The sequence below is a fragment of the Lichenostomus cassidix genome, chromosome 21 (assembly GCF_008360975.1).
Source record: "Lichenostomus cassidix isolate B80296 chromosome 21, HeHo_3.0, whole genome shotgun sequence".
Lineage (NCBI taxonomy): Eukaryota > Metazoa > Chordata > Aves > Passeriformes > Meliphagidae > Lichenostomus > Lichenostomus cassidix.
Genome location: NC_139501.1, coordinates 5,516,249 through 5,532,931, shown reverse-complemented (window position 1 = coordinate 5,532,931; position 16,683 = coordinate 5,516,249). Strand labels below are relative to the sequence as shown.

The window sequence follows — 16,683 nt, the reverse complement described above, 5'->3', positions numbered from 1 at the left end:
CCAGCCACTGTCTCACACAAACTGAATCACAATCCAACAAAAATAAAGGTCCTCAAACTCAGTGTAGCTGTCCCCTGATGAGCAGCTGAAAAACCAGTTTCTGGCCCGATACCAGCTCAGGGAGAGGCTCTGTCCTGCTCAGCCTCTGTCCATGTGCTGCCTTGAGGGAGCCTGATAAATACACTGGGTCTGAGTTGGGAAGTGCAGAACCACTGCCACTGGGGACAGAGGACACCAACCAGGAAACACGCTCCAGTCCCAACAGCCTCACCAGGAAGAGAAAACTGGGATTGTTTCCTTCAGAGCAGTTACTTAACACACGCACACAAGGAATTATTTCTATACTGAGTTTGCCCTGCACACACATAACCAGGTAAGAGCATTAAAACCCCAAGAGCCAAAGCAGACAGGGCCAGGTGACATAACTAAAAAGGCACAAATGGAGGCAGGCAGAGCAAGAGAAAAAGGATCTCAATGCAGAGAAAGGTTTCCAAGCTTTAATCCAGCCCTTATTCAGCTTACAGCCTGGAATAAACCTCCGTGTGGGTATGACAGCCTACCTTCCTCATGCTGAATTCACTAAGTAAAACCTCCCATCTTTGGCTTCCCTTCAGCCCCAGCAGTTACTGCAGCTGCTGGAGGACATTGTTACACGACTGGGGAAAAAAAAGTTCCCATTCTGACATGAGCACTGTAGCCCTTGATCATGGCAATTTTCACTCAGGAGTCAGAATTTCTGTAAAGTACTAAAAACCAGCTGACTTTTCCCTTCCTGTGAATGACATTTAACACAGAACTGCCCCTGCCTGCTCACCTCAAACTCTGTGCCCTAAAACCACAAATAAACTACTCCAGCTTACCAGGCTACACCCTCCACATGCCTCTGCTCCACAGGGATGGCCCCTGCTTGTGTTGGGTCTGGGGACCCTGCAGCAGCATCCATCTATTCCTGAGCCAGGCTTTCCATCTGTATGATAAGCAGGAATATCAAACAGCCTGGTATTTTACCGTCTCATTCACTCAGCTGTGTTTCCTGCAGTGTCTCCAATACTTCACGCTGTGACCTCGTGGGGAAATGCAATGCTCTGCTGGTCACTCTGTTGTGGTGACAGCAGTGTTGTCACCCAGAGTGATGGTCCTCCTGTCAGCTGAGCAAGGAATTCTAGAAGGATGATTCTCCAGGGTGTTGATGCTCATTTCCACTCCCAATTCTGTAACGCCTTGTGATTTTCCCCCCCATAATCTTTATTTCAGCAGTTTATCAAAATGAAATGAAATCCTAAGTACCTTCTTGCCACATGTGGAGCTTATGACTTCCCCTGAGTTAAAATCCTATGTCATACAAAATGAAATCCTGGGAAAGCTCGCATCCAGGGAGGGCAGTGCAACACATCTTACACTGCCGCACAAAAACCAAAGTTCAGAGGGATGTAGGTTGGACAGGAGCCTGGGGTCTCCTCAGTTCAATCCTCTGCACCTCCAATTTTCCTTCATAAGAAATCTCAGGTGCACACTTCACACACAGCTCTGCAGGGGAATCCAAGAAAGAGAAACAGCTACGATATATTCACTCCAGCAGGGTCTGAAGATGAGCAGTAAATCAGTCTCTGAGGATTTCCCATTTAAAGAAATCCTGCTTTACTTCCATTGGCTCTGCCTGCTGGAAACAAGGCCAGGTCAGATGGGGCCTGGGTCTAGTGGAAGGTGTCCCTGCCCAAGACACTGGGTGGAACAGGATGAGCTTCAGGGTTCCTCCCAACCCAAATCATTCTGGGTTTCTACAAATTCAGGTCAAACTGGGATAAAACATGGAGGGAAGGCTGCAACTGCTGCAGTGCTCTGAAGTGATGCTACACCGCTGAACCAACATGCAGGTAGAAGTCAGTGAGGATGTGCCTGACGTGCTATCCCAGATAGGAAAGAAATGGGAATTTCAGGACCTGTCCCTGCCTGGTTGCTCAGGAATATTTGCACCAACAGCATAGCCCATGCACCACAGGCAGGCAGTTCCTCTTCTGATGAGCATAAACCCCAACCATGCTGATTTCAGACTGAAATATCTCCATAGTCACAGCAGAGCTTTAAAGACTGAACTTCCCACCTACAAACACTGCCCAGACACTTGGATTTCACCACCACTATGGCCACAAGTGTCATCCCCACCTGAAGCATGAACAGGGAAGCTCCGACAACTGTGCTGGTGACCAGTGCTATTTTAGCAACCTTTTTTCAAATTAACCATAATTAAGACAAACACTGTGGATGGGAGGAAGTGAAGAATAAGAGAAGTATTTTTCCTTTAAATGCTGATGTTTTGGAACACTGCAGAAGAGGAATGGACCAAATCAAACACTTCTGGTTACCCCTGGCACCTCTGACACTATCAGGGGCTGCAGTGCAATCTGGTTCACCAAACTGTCTGGTTGAAACACACTTCATCTTCTTCCTTTTTCCCCCCACAATCCAAAGACACTTCTGACCCACTCACAGCCAGTGTGGATGATACAGATCTTTTGTCTCCCATTCCTAAGCAAAAACACCATCTTAAGCACAATATCATAAAAATGACGACGGAGCTAAACCACAAGAAAAAGCAATCCAAGCCTGACGAGTGAACTCTCCCCCTTTGAGAGAATATTTGCAACCCTCTCCTCCCAGAGGTGGAAGTTCAGAAGACTTCTCCAAGAGCTTCCAAACTACCAGTAACCTTTAGGAGTTTTAGCTCAACCAGTGAGACCTCCAGCTCCCTAATGGAGACCAAGAGTTATCCCTGCTTTCAACACTTCCAAGCCTGGCTGCATTCTTCCCCCAAAAACTCCTTTCAAATAAGACAGAGCTGACCTGACAATAGAGAAGCAGCTCTCCCCCTCTCTGTGTCTGTCTCGCTCCCTTGTTTTATTGCTGTGTTTCAGCTGCTTTCTCCACGCCCTTCTCAGGTTGATTAATACTCATCCTGGACGATCAGATGTCTGGTAATTCAAGCTTTTACACCACTCCATGCTGTAACTCTCTGTAAGGCTCACACATTTCACCAGAAAGCTTTCTGCTGACTGTTCCCACTCCTGACATCCCGGCCATTCAGTAAGACATTTTGGACAGAGGTCCCAGCTATAAAATTCTCATGTTCTTCGGCTGCCAGGATGGGAATTTGGTGACAGTACAATTCATTCATTTATTTAATGATCTTAACGTCAGCCTGAGTGGATAAAGTGTGCTTTGGCTGCAGCAAGGCAGGGATGGGGCTGTGCCAAGGGCCAATTGTTTCGGTGAATGCCAGTGATGCCAGGTACTGCTGCCACGGCCACCGCAATGAAACGAGGTGGTTTGGGGGAAAATGGGAATCATTTCAAGTTAAATGTGGTGCACAACCTCACAACCAAATACTGAAATACAAAGGAGTTCACTTGTGCCCATGAACTTTTTTTAAAATTAAAAAAGTATTTTGGAAACATAATCAATACAATTAAGGTGAACAGCTTAAACTCATCGAAACTTAGGCTTTGTGATATTTGCTTACCAACAAAAATTAGGTCTTTTTTCTTTTGAAGAGACAGACATAAAGGCACTTTGAAATCGACTTTAAAACACAACACTGAAGGAAAATATAAAACTTAAGTTGGACAGGTTGACAGCTAAATTATTTGCATTCACAAGTCTAAAATATGAAATGCAGAGCCCAGAAAAGCTGAGTATTACAGAGAGACCATCCAGTGACAGTATTTATAACTGTGTGAGCAATGGTTAGAAAGGGTGACACAAATTGAAGCTGGTTTTATATTATACAGCAAGTGGAACTCAAGATGTCTCACCAGCTCAAGAAGTACTACATCCAAAAGCGCCTTCCACACGAGCCTTGCCAAGCTAAAGCTGGGCACGAACCACCAACCTCTGAAATCCCCTTCCCAGCACACTCCAGAGTGTGAGGTGCACCATGAATTTCCTATTAAAAGTCACAACAAACAGGCTTTAATTTTTTTTGTTTGTTTCAGTTCTTGAATTTCCCCCAAATAAGTGGTATAGGTTACCACCCTCAGCTACAAGAACCCTGCTGAGTTCCCTTTCCAATATAATATATTGAGTCAGCCCAATGATTCAGCTGCACATTGCAAAATGAAATGTCCGGTGTGGAGTTGTACATCACCCCAAACAAGAATTCAAGACTGCCAGAAAGTTTTCAGGCCAGATTTCAGCCTGAATTTCACATGAGACTTGATGGTTCTGCGGAAGATCTCATGGCAGCCCCAGGACAGAAGGCCTGGGTCTCACCATTCAGTGGAAATGCACCCGTTTTTTCTGGACAGGTCCTTTCCTCAGGATGCTTAGAGCCTTCAAAAGACAACAGTTGACTAAAAAACCAAAGCTGAAAGTAGCATCAGTAAAAAAATCTTTTCCTTTGATGCACATAGGAAACATCTTCTGCTTAGTCTGAAAGACGAAACACTTTGCTTATTTTTGCCTTTTGGCAAGACAACAAAATAAGCCCAGAAAATGCCAGTTTCAAGGCACAGTAACTTCTGTGACTTATTAATAACACATAAAAGAGGGAAATCTGTTTTCAGACCATCAGCACAGCAATAGCATCAGCTCAAATGGATTTTCACCCACCACCAGTGATACAGACATTGCAATTGGACTCCTCTGACTCCTCTGAGTAACTCACAGTCACCCTCACGTGTAAATCAGACCCAAACACACAATCATCTGGCAACCCCAAACAGAGCAGCCCTGCAATGTTTATTAGTTTCCACGTTCCAAAAACTTTCCAAACTCAGGAAAATCTGTGTTATTAACTGCATTAACTCCTCCTTGCTCTGTGTTTTCACAGCACCAAGAGCAAATTCCAAGGCTGGCAGGGAGATTTCTCTTCCCATCACACTCAGTCCCCTCCCCTGCTAAAAGCAGGGATGGTCCTTGCATTTCCAACTTTTACAGCTACTCCTGTGCAGACACTCTTACTCCAGAGCATGGGAGTCCCATTCCTGCTGAGCTCAAGCACTTGGAAAGAAGCAGCTGCTTGCTGCACCTCGACAAGTCCTAACCCATTTCAACAGTTCACCGACAGATTTGGAGAGCGCTACTGCGATCGGACGAGGATGGGATAAGCTTTTCTTCCGAGACACACATTTTACAAGCCACTTGGTTTTTTTTTTCAAGCCTATCTAAAGCGCTAGAAATATTTTACCTCTCATGTAGATAAAGGAAACACAAAGGTGTTACAACCAACAACCGAAAAGTCTTATTTTTGGTGGCAGAATTTATTTAAACCTGATACAATCTCAGCGTGGGGAAACTTGTCCTTTTCTCTCCACCTCAACTACACAGCAAACAAAGGTAGAAACAACTCCTCGGGTACAATTGAAATACAGAACGTGTAATTTTCCTTTCAGGAAAGAAAAAAAATAATCATGCTGTCCCATTAACCTAGTTACATGCCCAGCAGCAATTTGACTCAAGTCCCATCAGCAACAGTGTGCCATCACCTATTCCAAAAAGAGGGAGTGCACCCTGGGACACCTTCCAAAGGTATAGACTTAACCATAGGAATAACACGCACCAGAAAATTTCACTAGCCTAAAAGCTGATTTTGCTCTCCTCCCTTTGACCCTTTGCTTTTTTAAGAACACATTCTATTTTCCTCTTCCAGCTGTTCCACATCATCAGCTCCTATTTGGGAGGCAAAACTGAGTCCATGGTTTGGGAAAGAAAGCTGTACAGAGAAGTGCTTGGAATTGCAGCAAGTGTAAAACAGCACCACAAGTCTCCTCAACTGTATTCCCTTAAAAAACAAGAAGAAAAATTAGTTCCCCTGGTTCTTCCAGACCACAGGGCACACAACTCCTTCCCCCACATGTTCATGCCTCAGAACAAACACCAGTTTTCTCTTCCCCATTCACTCCAGAAAAGCTTTTGCAATTGCCAGCAGCCACATTCAAGTCACAGATAAAGTTTCCTACCAAAGCAATGCCTGTAAAACAGTGATACTACCCATCTGTAATTCCCCAGAGTAAAAATTCCAGCAACTCTAATCATATTAGCGGATTTACACACAACTAAACTTGACAGTTGACTAGCCCTGAAATTGCTGGATTAGGGAAGAAAAGAAAATATAGGTTACCTCTGACTTCCTTTAGAGGAGATCCTCACTGCTAACTCCTACTACTAAACAAAAGTGGAGCAAATGCACCAGCTCAACACATCCCACTGTTTGCTAATTACATGGAAAAGCCTTTCAGCCTGAAAATGGTGGACAAAATCCATTCACACACAGATGAAAATCCTTCTATGTCCCAACATCTAAAAGGGAAGTTATTTCTTCTGAGTCTCCTGTTACTCTCTCAACAACTTCTTACACAAACTCTGCTCCCAAATCAGAGTTTATCATTAAATACAAGTATATTTAAATGGATAAAGTAACCTTCTCTCACAGACTTCTGCCAGGTAACATACACAATCATTTCCTTGGATGTGAGGAGAAAATAAGCCATATGAAATCACATTTTTAGGTGGTTTTCTCCAAGAGATTTCACCACAAAAATCTTACAAAGCTGGTAAAGTGACATATCTGCGCTCTAACATGATTAACTTTTGTCATTAAACAAATTAAAGCTATTGCTGCTTGAAAGAACACTAAGATGTGCCAAGGCAGGGGAACATCAACAGAGGAGATGGCAAGGAGGGCTAAAGGCACTCAATCTTTTGGCAACACACTCCCCAATCCATGCCCACTCCTCCCCTGCAGAGGAGCCACTGCTATGGAGCAGCAGGGAAAGTCTCTTTTCCAAGCTCTTCTCCTGCTGCTCTGACCCTCCCAAGACGTTTGATCTCTACAGTTCAACACTCCTAAATGGAAACACTTCCCAAGCAACACCTCTGCCCCTTCTTCCCCTTCATCCAGCAGAGGTCTCAGAACATTCCCTCCTCAACTCAAAAACACAGAGAGCAAGGGACACCTCTGATCTCAGCCATCCCTTCCCTTCTTCCCACCTCTTACCACTCCTTCCCTTTCAGGACTATAATGCTCCTGACACCTTCCTCACACACGGCTGCAACTGGCACCCCAAAGAGGATTTCCAGCTGCGCTCTGGTTGATGTCAAAGCCGTGCAGGGAGTGCTTCACACAAGAGCCACGACCACACTCTTCAAGCTGACTTTGGTGCCCAAGCAGCTTCCAAATCATCAACACACAAACTCCAGAGAACACAGAGCTGCTCCATGACAGAGTCTGGGAAAATACCATTCAGAATGGAAGTAAGGGAGGGAAGACGCCCTCTGGAAATTTGGAGCCAATGCCATCAGGGCAACCCAGAGATCCTGACCCTTCAGCACATGCTGCAGATGCTCTCCTGGGAAAAATTATTGGGCACTTTCTCCTCCAGCTCAACTCTTTGCTCATAGAGAGACAACAGAGAACTCCACACACCCAAATCCTCCTAAAGTCTTGGCTTAACCAGATCTCCAAGGCAGGCCTACTCTGGCCTGGCCTGCATCCCAACACTGGGGAAGCACTGCCAGGAACTCACCCTGACTTCTCACACAGCCTCAGACATTCATGAACACCATCCTGTATTTCTTGCTGTCCTCCTGGGCTTTTGGGAAGCTGCTTGCATCCAGAAGATGCCACCCAACACAGCAGGAACCAGCATAACACTTCTTGAAAGGGACTACAGCACAGTTAGCTGAACAATGAAAGAAAAACTAAAACTAAATTACTCATGCAACATTAGCAAAACACGTTTCCTTGCACAGTAATGATGAAATTCACACAGAAATCAGTCCCCCAAACACTGATCCTTCCTCTCTGCTTCTCAGAAATGGAATTAACAAGGAGGAAGAAGAGAAAAAAAAATTAGTAATGGTCTGTTGACACCCACCCTGAGCCTGCCACAACCTGCAATAACCTGAGGAACACCCTATTTTTCAGAGATGCCCAATCCCACATGGAAGCAGCCACAGGGACAGATTAAAGTCAAGCTTACTGGTGCCTGCACATAAGCAACCAGGAACTCCCTCCAAACGCGAGGAAGTTGGGAAAAGAAAATAAAACCCTAATGACACCAGCTCCAAGCTGCAGACACCTCTGATTTGGCTCTGACTGAAGAGCATCACATTAACCAGCAGCCAGGGGACCTCACCCCAGGTGCCATCCATCAACCCGGCTGTCCCTTACAGGCCAAAGTTTGCCCACATCTGGGCTGGGAAGAAACTGGTGACCTGATTATATTGATTGACAAAATTTATTCACAGCACAGAGACTTTTGAAAGACCAGCACAAAAAATACTTCACTCCTAAGTGGGAGAGTAAATAACAGGGTGTAGTGTGACATGTGAAAGAAGTACCATCGAGGTAAAACCACAAAGGCCCACAGTGCACTTACAGCACCTTCGTTACTGTAGGTTTTTTATGGAAGAAGTCTTACTCCAGACTTCACTGGGACTTCTCCTGCAGAGGCAGTCCGGAAGTCAAAGTCAAGGAGGGCAGATTGAGATTTGTTTTTTATAATATCCCTTCTGTGTGTCACTTCACCCTCCCTTGTCCTCTCCTCCCAAATAAGGGTCAGAATTCAGCTGGAGGAATTATCCATACTGACAACTTTTGAGCACAATTTCTGCCTGAAATCAGGTTTGGCTGAATACTCACCACTACCAGAGCCACAAAATTATCCCAACTTACTTTTACACAGGAAATTTAACTTCTTGAAGCCACTGTGTTAAGGAAATTCCTCACAGTTCTGTCTTGCCTTACAACAGTTCCAATAACTTCCTATTTAGCAGGAAACAGAATGAATCTCACATCCAGACGTTTCTGCTCTTCATGCCCATCACTCTCCGGCTTCACTTTCCTTCAAAAAATATTATTTTCTAAAAGAAATATCAGCTCACCAAAAAAAATCCTTCTTTCCCGTCTTTTAATTTTCCCTCTCTCATGCCTTGCTGCGTGCACATGCTAAACACTTCTCTCTCACACAATTCTTATTTTTTTCCAACTATGCACATATTGTTTAATTTCACGATGCATTAAGTCTGAAACCACAGGTATTTCCTAAGTTACAAAGTCCACCACTAAGAAACTGCTCTGGTTTAAAAAGTCAGGTCAGAGAAACCTGCAACTCTTTTATCTTCCATGAGGTAACAGTGGCTCAACAGTTGTATCAAAACAGAGAGAAAAAAAAGAAACCAAAGAGAGCTAAAAATAAGGCTGAACTCAGATGACCCCCTGCACTCCAGTAAATCAGGGATGAACTCTGCTCCCCAAGCCTCATTCAGAGCAGCACTGAGAGGTAACAGCTTTTGTTTATAAGCAAACACAGGTTTTGGTGGAGGATAAAACTAGCCAGGACACCTGAATAAGCTTCACCAGGACACCTGAATAAGCATCAAAAATGAAATGCCTGTATATATTCCAAGCACAGATCGGTAGTTTAGGAGTTAAGGAGAGATATCGGTCAAACACAATGTTTTCAAAACAGGCATGTCTAGAAATAAAAATGAAACTGTGTCATTTTAACCTCCCCACTTTTATAACACCAACTTGTCACATTCATCTAACTCTTCTCCCTCCTTCTGTCCCTCCTGCTCACGGTGCCCAGTTGGGTCCCCACAATGGAACACACTGCCACACCAGCCCCAGCTCCTGTAGGAGCTTCTCCAGTCTTTCCAAGCCCTTTTGTTTTCAGGCTGTGCTCAGAGTAAACCCAAACTTCATCCCTAGTGTGCCTCATGACAACACTCACCAAAATCAACTGCCACAACAGTAAAGACCCTCGTCTGACCCACCACCAGGCTCACCCAGGGAACAAAGTGCTTTGGAAAGCCCGGCACAACCCCAGAGCCAGGCAAACTTCAGCCCTTCAACTGTCAAGGCACCCAAGTGCCACATTCCCTGATAAAAAAGCCCCTTCCCAGTCAAACCAGCGTCTTGCTGGGAAGATCAGCTGGGCACAGCCTATGCACGCTGGCCAGCATTCCCACTCCACCTCTTGGCACAACCCTCAAAACTGAAGCAAATTATCCCTGAGCAACAGTTTTACTTACCACCACCCCGCTAACTCTGTCCTGACAGCACCTTCCCACTGTTTTCATTCCTAAAGCACTCACTGGAATTACAGAATAGCACAAACCAGGCAAAAATCAACCAGCACAGAGAATGTCCAGGGGTTTTCACTTGACCCAAACAAATCTGTAACGTCAACAGTCTCATGATTTAAGCAATGAATTTGTTGTCATGCCAGGGGTGATTCTTGCCGGAAGCTCAAGAAAACAATGGACCTAAACTGATTATAAAAGGGCTTGGTTTTCCCACCTCCAAAATGAAAGTGAGAGCAGGAAAATGGTCATACACAGGGAACACAGTTCTGAGAGCACAGGCAGCACCGCACAGCCCTTGGCAAGAAAACCACCCTGCACTTCCACCTTAAAATCCAACTCACCACCAAACATTAATGGGAAAACACACTCCTGACCGTCCCTGCACCATTCCCGGATAACACAGCACAGAGATATTTCACAAAGTGTGTTTTTCATTTCATACCCCTGCCTAAAACTCCAGCGAGGAGGGGAAGAGAGCAGCCAGTTTGCCACGGGATGCTGTCGGACGCTGGAAACAAAACCTCAGGCCGGCAGGCACTTTCCTGCTGATCCCTGCAGTATTTCCCTCCTGACTCGGGGCCTACTCGCAGCACAGAACCGAAGACCTTTAAAAAACACTCGCAGCCCCCGCCGGCCTCTCTTTGTAGCAGCGGCCGCTTTGGTGGGGGGATTTTGGGGAGTGGGAGCCTCCTCCTCCTCCCCATCACGCGTGGCCTGGCAGGGAAAGCTGCTCAGTGAGACGTTCCACCTGAGATTTATTCCCACCAGCCAAGTAAGAAAAATTAAATAAAATGAAATAAATCACATGAAAATCGTCCCCAGCTGGAAATAAAAAAAAATCTCGTGGAAAAACAACAAAACCGAAGCACTTACCTGGGCAGGACCAGAAGCAAAACTGAAGAACCATTTATAATTAAAAGTTTACCCTTGGGGTCACCGCTGCTTTGGGGAAGGGAGGAAAAGGGACCACCTGTAAAGGGCTGAACCCCCAAAGCAGCCCACTGAGGGCGGGGACGGTCCCCCTTTCCCAGCACCATGCCAGCAGGTGCAGCCCCCCTTTGCAGGGGGCCCCACACACAAACAAACACACAAAAAAGAGCCGGGAACCCCTCAACAGCCCCCACCTCACACACACCCCCGGCTCTGAGGGCCCGCGACCCTCAACCCTCCCCCGGGCTGGGGGGCCCACGACCCTTCACCCTCCACCGCCCCAGGCCTGGCGGGTCCCCGCAGCCCTCACCCCCCCGGCCCGCTCGCTGTGGGGAGGGAGTGTCACCCCCAAACCCTCGGGGCAAAGGATACTGTTGGGGCGGCTGTGGCGGCAAGGCCCTGATGTTGGGGTGAGGCGCCGGCGCCGGGTGAGGGGGAGCCGGGGGGGGAGGCGGCCCCGCCGCCGCCCCGCTCCCGGGGCCGGTCCCCGCCGCCGCCGCCGCCGCGCCGGGTTTCAAAGCCGCCTTCTGCGGTAAACTCATGGCCAAGCGCAGCCACCACCCCGCGGCGGGGAGCGGGGCCGGGGGGAGCCGCGGAGCGGGCCGGGGGAGAGCCGGGGCAGCGCGGCGGGCCGGCACCGGCGCCGGTCTCCGTGACAACGCGCCTCCCGGAGGGCTCGGGAGAGGGGCCGGCGGGGAGGGAGGGAGGGAGGGGAGGGAGGGAGGGAAGGGGGGGCGGCTCAGGCCGCGCTGCTCATGAGCCGGCGGCGGCGGGGGGTCGCGGTCGCCCTCGCCGGGGGCAGCGGAGCCGTTCGCGGCGGCGGCTCGGGGGCGATGCCGGCGGATTTTCCTCACTGGAGTAGCGGAGCATCAAACATGGCGCTGCGGCCGCCTCCAGCTGTCCGGCCGGGCGGGCGCTCGGGCGCCTTCGGGCCGCTCCGGAGCCGCTCGGCCCAGAGCCGATCGGCGACCTTCGGCTCTTTCCGGAGTCGCTCGGCCCACCTCTGATCGGCAATCTTCGGCTCTTTCCGGAGTCGCTCGTCAGCCAGGGCCGCTCGGTAAACCTCGGCTTCTTCCGGAAAGGCGTTCGCGGGCGCAAGCGCCCTGCCCTGCTCCCCCTCCCTCTCCGCTCAGCCCAGTACCTCCCGTGACCCCCGCGCTCGGCAAACGTCGGCTATTTCCGGAAGACGAGGGCGTGAGGCACTTCGGGAAGTTTCGGAGAGGCTCGGAAGAGGGATTCCCGCCACGCTCGTGTCTCTCCGGAACTTCTCGGGGATCTTCGGAGTCCTTCGGGATTGGCGGGGCCACAGCTTCGGGAACTCTCGGCTCGTGTCGGAGAGACTTCGGCAACGCTCGAGTGTGAGGGACCGGCCCAGGGCTGTGAGGGGACTATGGGGTCTCTCAGCACCCACCCCTCCGCGGGCTTCTGTGCCCGAAAATTCACCCCCAGCCCCAATTCCTGGCTTCTAGAGGGTCTGGAAGGGGCAGTACTGCAGCCCCTCCTGAGGCATCGTGAGGGCTGGCAGCCCTCAAAGCACCATGGAAGCCTGGGACCCTCTTGGCTATGAGGGGTCCTGCAGCATCCACCCGACTGTGGGCCCGAGGTCAGTCAGCCCTACAGCCCGCAGCTCCAATTCCCAGCTGAGGCAGCTGGCAGGGGCCTCAATGCGGCTCCTCATGAGGGCTGACAGGGGGGCTGTGAAGGACCTGCAGGACCCCCAGGGCAGCCCACCTGTGGCAATGGGGACTCTCCAGACGTGCCCTTGTGGTCTGGAGCCCACCTGACCCCATGATCACACCAAGCCATCACCCCGCAAGGGTCGCCACACGCCACCATCTCCACCATTTCTCATCTGGCCTGCAGAACCCTCCTCACAGCCAGCACTTGAGCTTGGCAGCAGCCAAGGTGGTTTGTACCATCTCAGGGAGATAAAAAGCATCTCAGAACAGATTCCAGCAGCTGCCAAATTGTCCTGACTTGTCCTGCCTCACCGCTGGCTCCTGAGGGCTCATTCCAATGTGCTGGCACCTTCCAACGTTCCTACCAGGGAGACGCTCCCAGCACCTTCGCAGTGCCCACAGGTATTGCTGCCCCAGGCACCCAGCCTGGAGTGCTGCTCTAGGAAACCTTCCCAGAGTTTATTTGTGCCCTGTCTGCTGCAAATTCTGAGCAGCTGCAAGTTTAGGAAGATGATAATGCTTTGAAGCAATCGCAAATAAACCCTTAAATGTGAAAAGCTTCTTTTATTGAAGTGAACAGCTCTCATGGTGGTGTATTCAGGCACTTGGAGAGTAACTAGTGCAACCACAAGCTGAGAGAAGAAAGATAAAGGTCTTGTGCAGTAAGGAAAACCAACCTGAGGAGTCATATCTGTCCCTGTCTGTACAATGGTCCTGTTTCTACATAGATAAATAATTTTGAGTTTTACATACAAATCTGAAGGTGGAGAATCTGGACTGGGTGTTGTTCACTGGAGCAAAACTCAGCACAGTGGGCAAAAACTAGTAGAAGGCTCCTTCCAGAGTCAGACTCCAAGTTATTGAACAATGGGATTGTGCAGGGCAGGTTTAGGACAGAGGATTGCTGTACATCCACAAGCTCTCCATCCTTGGAGGTGTGCTCTCAGAATGAAAGCTGGGAGCTGCCACACCGGTCTCCATTAAAAGCAGCCATACAACTGGAATATTTCCTTACTCAGGCACTATGGGAGGATACAGCCACCTCCTGCAGTGCCAGTAGGCATTAGTGAGGCAGGGGAGGTGACTTATGTGCTGCTCAGTGTCCCTTTCTGTGCTCTCTGTTTTGCATTGGACTAAGGGAAATACCTGGGAGGAGGTGAGCTCATACCTACCTCACACTGCCTGTGGGAAATGGGGGCAAATAGGAAACACTGAGATTTTTTTTTGAGGGGAAAGAGCCCAACCAAGCCCTGCCAGCCTGTAAAGAAGTCCTGAGAGGGGAATATTACCATCTGAACCCAGGAACAAGTGTTTAGAGGGGACTCTGGCTATTTTTTTCTGAGTCAGTTTTCCTCAGCAGCCTTCAGCCTGCCATATTAACTGATTCCTCACCAGGAAAACTGAAGAGACAAATAAGAATGACCTAAAAGAAAGGCCAAGTAGTCCTCCACTCCTCAAAAATGGAAGAACAAAAGAGGAACTTCTCTCATGATGTGAGATTTGCTGAAGGACTAATAGATCTCCCAGCATCCCTGAGACCTGCTGTGTTCACAGCACACCTCTCCTCCTGGGAAGACAGTTCTCTCTCTGCAGCTGGCAAAGACTTGGCTGTTCTCTCTTGGAGGGTGCAAGTAGAGCTCTGTGTTCTGGGGGGCATCTGGTGCCATTCCATGACCACCTCCAGGAACGGCCCCTCTCTGGGTTCCCCCCTTTGCACGGAAGGAAATTAATCTCAAAAGCAAATTGACATCTACGGCTGCCTCTGTTCTACAGAAATAGCTGCCTGTAAACACAGCTGCGAAAAATCTTCTGAGCTCCAGGATCTTTGGATGTAACACTTTTTGCCTGTTTAGAAAGGAAAAAAAAGACATTTTCACGATATTGTCTGCTGAAGCTCCCAAAATGTGCTGTCCAGGCAAAGGAGCCAGGCTCCTAGCTCTGTCTTAAAATGCTTCCAGAGTCAGTGCTTTCAAGCTCTTTCCAGCCATGTTTTTCTCTTCTTTTTAATTTTTTCTGAGACGAAAAATCAGATATGTCTCTCTTCTACCCCACGTAGGATGATTTGGCCAACAAACCCTGCAGATTTTAGAGCCTGAGTGAGTTCCAGCTGGATTCACACCCTTCTTCCTGCCTCTCCATTTCGTTTTTCTTCCTCTTATTCCTGCTGGCTTTATTAGCACCTGGGAACTGATGTGTCACCGTGGGCAGCTGGAGCCTACAGTGCTGAGCTCCTGTTTTGGAGCATCACCAACCCTTTTTCCAGTCCCACCAGTCTCCTTTGTACCTGCCACAAGAGCAGGGACACTACCCCACAGCACAGAGTGTGGTAGGAATGCTGGAGCCGTTGGCAAACTTAGGAAAATACAGGATTGGGGAATCACCAGAAAATGGCTGTTTTCCTGGAGGGATACTCACAAAGAGAAAAGCATAAAGCACAAAGCCATGGTCCTGGGAGTGAGTGAGGAGACACAGCCTTGTTGTTGCTTGGCTCCGAGTGAAAACTCACAGTGATCCGAATGAGCATGTCCCAGCTGTGAGGTGGGATTTAGAAACCTGCTCACCATCTCCCATTCCCCATCCTACTTCCTTCAGGAAGGTGTGATGGAAAGCTTCCCTCGTTCAGGGAAGCTTTTGGCCCTAAAATCTGGTTGTCCCAGTAGGTGACCTCAGCACCATTGTGATGTGTCAGGGGTTAGATCCTACCGAGGGGAACAAAGCGGGAAGGAGAAGGGCAGTTCAGATGGTTGGGTTCAACTCCTCACCTCTCAAAGGCTGTCTCGGCCCCATCAAACCCATGAACAGCCCCCATTTCCAGCTCAGTTTGGAGGCTCCATCATGCTCCAGGTGCCCACTTCCACCCAGCATGGCAGTGCCTCCCTCTTTTGGCTTCTACTTCGTTTTTCCCCGCTGATCCTCTTCCAATACCCTCAAGACAAAAAAACCAAACAAAACCACCCAAGATTAAAAAAAAAAAGTCTTGCTTGGAGCTTTCCCCATTCCTCTCCCTGCCTGGGCTCAGCCCTTGGCAAACGTCTCGGCCCTCCAGGGCACGGCTGAGCCCAAAATAAAGCAAATACCACCCAGGACCAGGCAAGCCCACACCAGGTGTTGGCACAGATCAGGATGATTCACCTCCTGCCCGCTCTCCCTATGCCCAGCAGCCTCCCAGGGAGGAAAACTCCCACCACTGGCTCCCAGCCCAGCACGGGGAGCCTTGACCATGGTGTTCCCCACCACAACACAGCTGATGGTCACCCTCGAAGTCCTTCCTGCCCTGGGGCTATCCCTGAGCCATCATCATCTGCCTGGTCCCTCCCTTTGAGTAAGTCCCAGAAAGAAAAGTACTTCCTTTTTCTATGGTTAAACCACTTCTAACAGCATCTCCACGTGATGGCTGTGCTCCCTTCCCTGCTCCTTGCAGATGGGAAAACGCCCTCTCACCCCAGACCCACTCTCCCCACTTCATTCCTCTTTGCCTTACACCCACGCTGCTCCTCTCTTTCCCTAGGAATGCAGGTATTCCACCGCAATTTAAACACGTGGGGCCACATCCAGACCAAAACAGGACTCTGCTAACATCGCTGGCTCCTGCCAGCCCAGCGCTGGAGCGCGCAGGCAGCGATTTTCTCGGCTCCACCGCCCTCTGCGGGTTTGCGCCATTTCCAGGCAGATCCCAGGGAAAACAATGGCCACGGACGCTCTCCGGCGCTGCAGGAAACCGAGGGCCTCACACTGAGTCGTGCAGGCAGAAAGTGAGTGCTATCACTATATTTCAATTCCATCTGGGTGAGAAAACACGGTAAAAACAGTCAGAGGTATATTTTTATGTCTTATTAACGCCCGCTCCCCAGCTTGATGGCTGTCTTGCCCATGCCAGCAGCAGAAAGACCCTGTATTCCCAGAAGTTTGTTACCAATGGGCCACAGCCTCCTGGTTTTGCCCAAAATCCAGCCCCCAACAAAAATTTCAAGGCTAAATAGCAAAGGAG

General features: G+C 49.1%; 1 protein-coding gene across 18 annotated transcripts in view; it reads right to left on the bottom strand.

Annotated features, from left to right (window-relative positions):
• The window catches only part of EIF4G3 (eukaryotic translation initiation factor 4 gamma 3), a 140,119-nt gene extending 128,426 nt beyond the window's left edge, over positions 1–11,693 (bottom strand). For all 18 annotated transcript variants that reach the window (XM_085079721.1, XM_085079727.1, XM_085079725.1 and 15 more), the window contains exon 1: positions 11,389–11,693. In XM_085079721.1, the coding sequence (XP_084935847.1) occupies positions 11,389–11,558 (170 nt within the window). In that variant the 5' untranslated portion in view covers positions 11,559–11,693. The remainder of the gene's footprint in view (positions 1–11,388) is intronic.
• Positions 11,694–16,683: the final 4,990 nt, after the last annotated feature.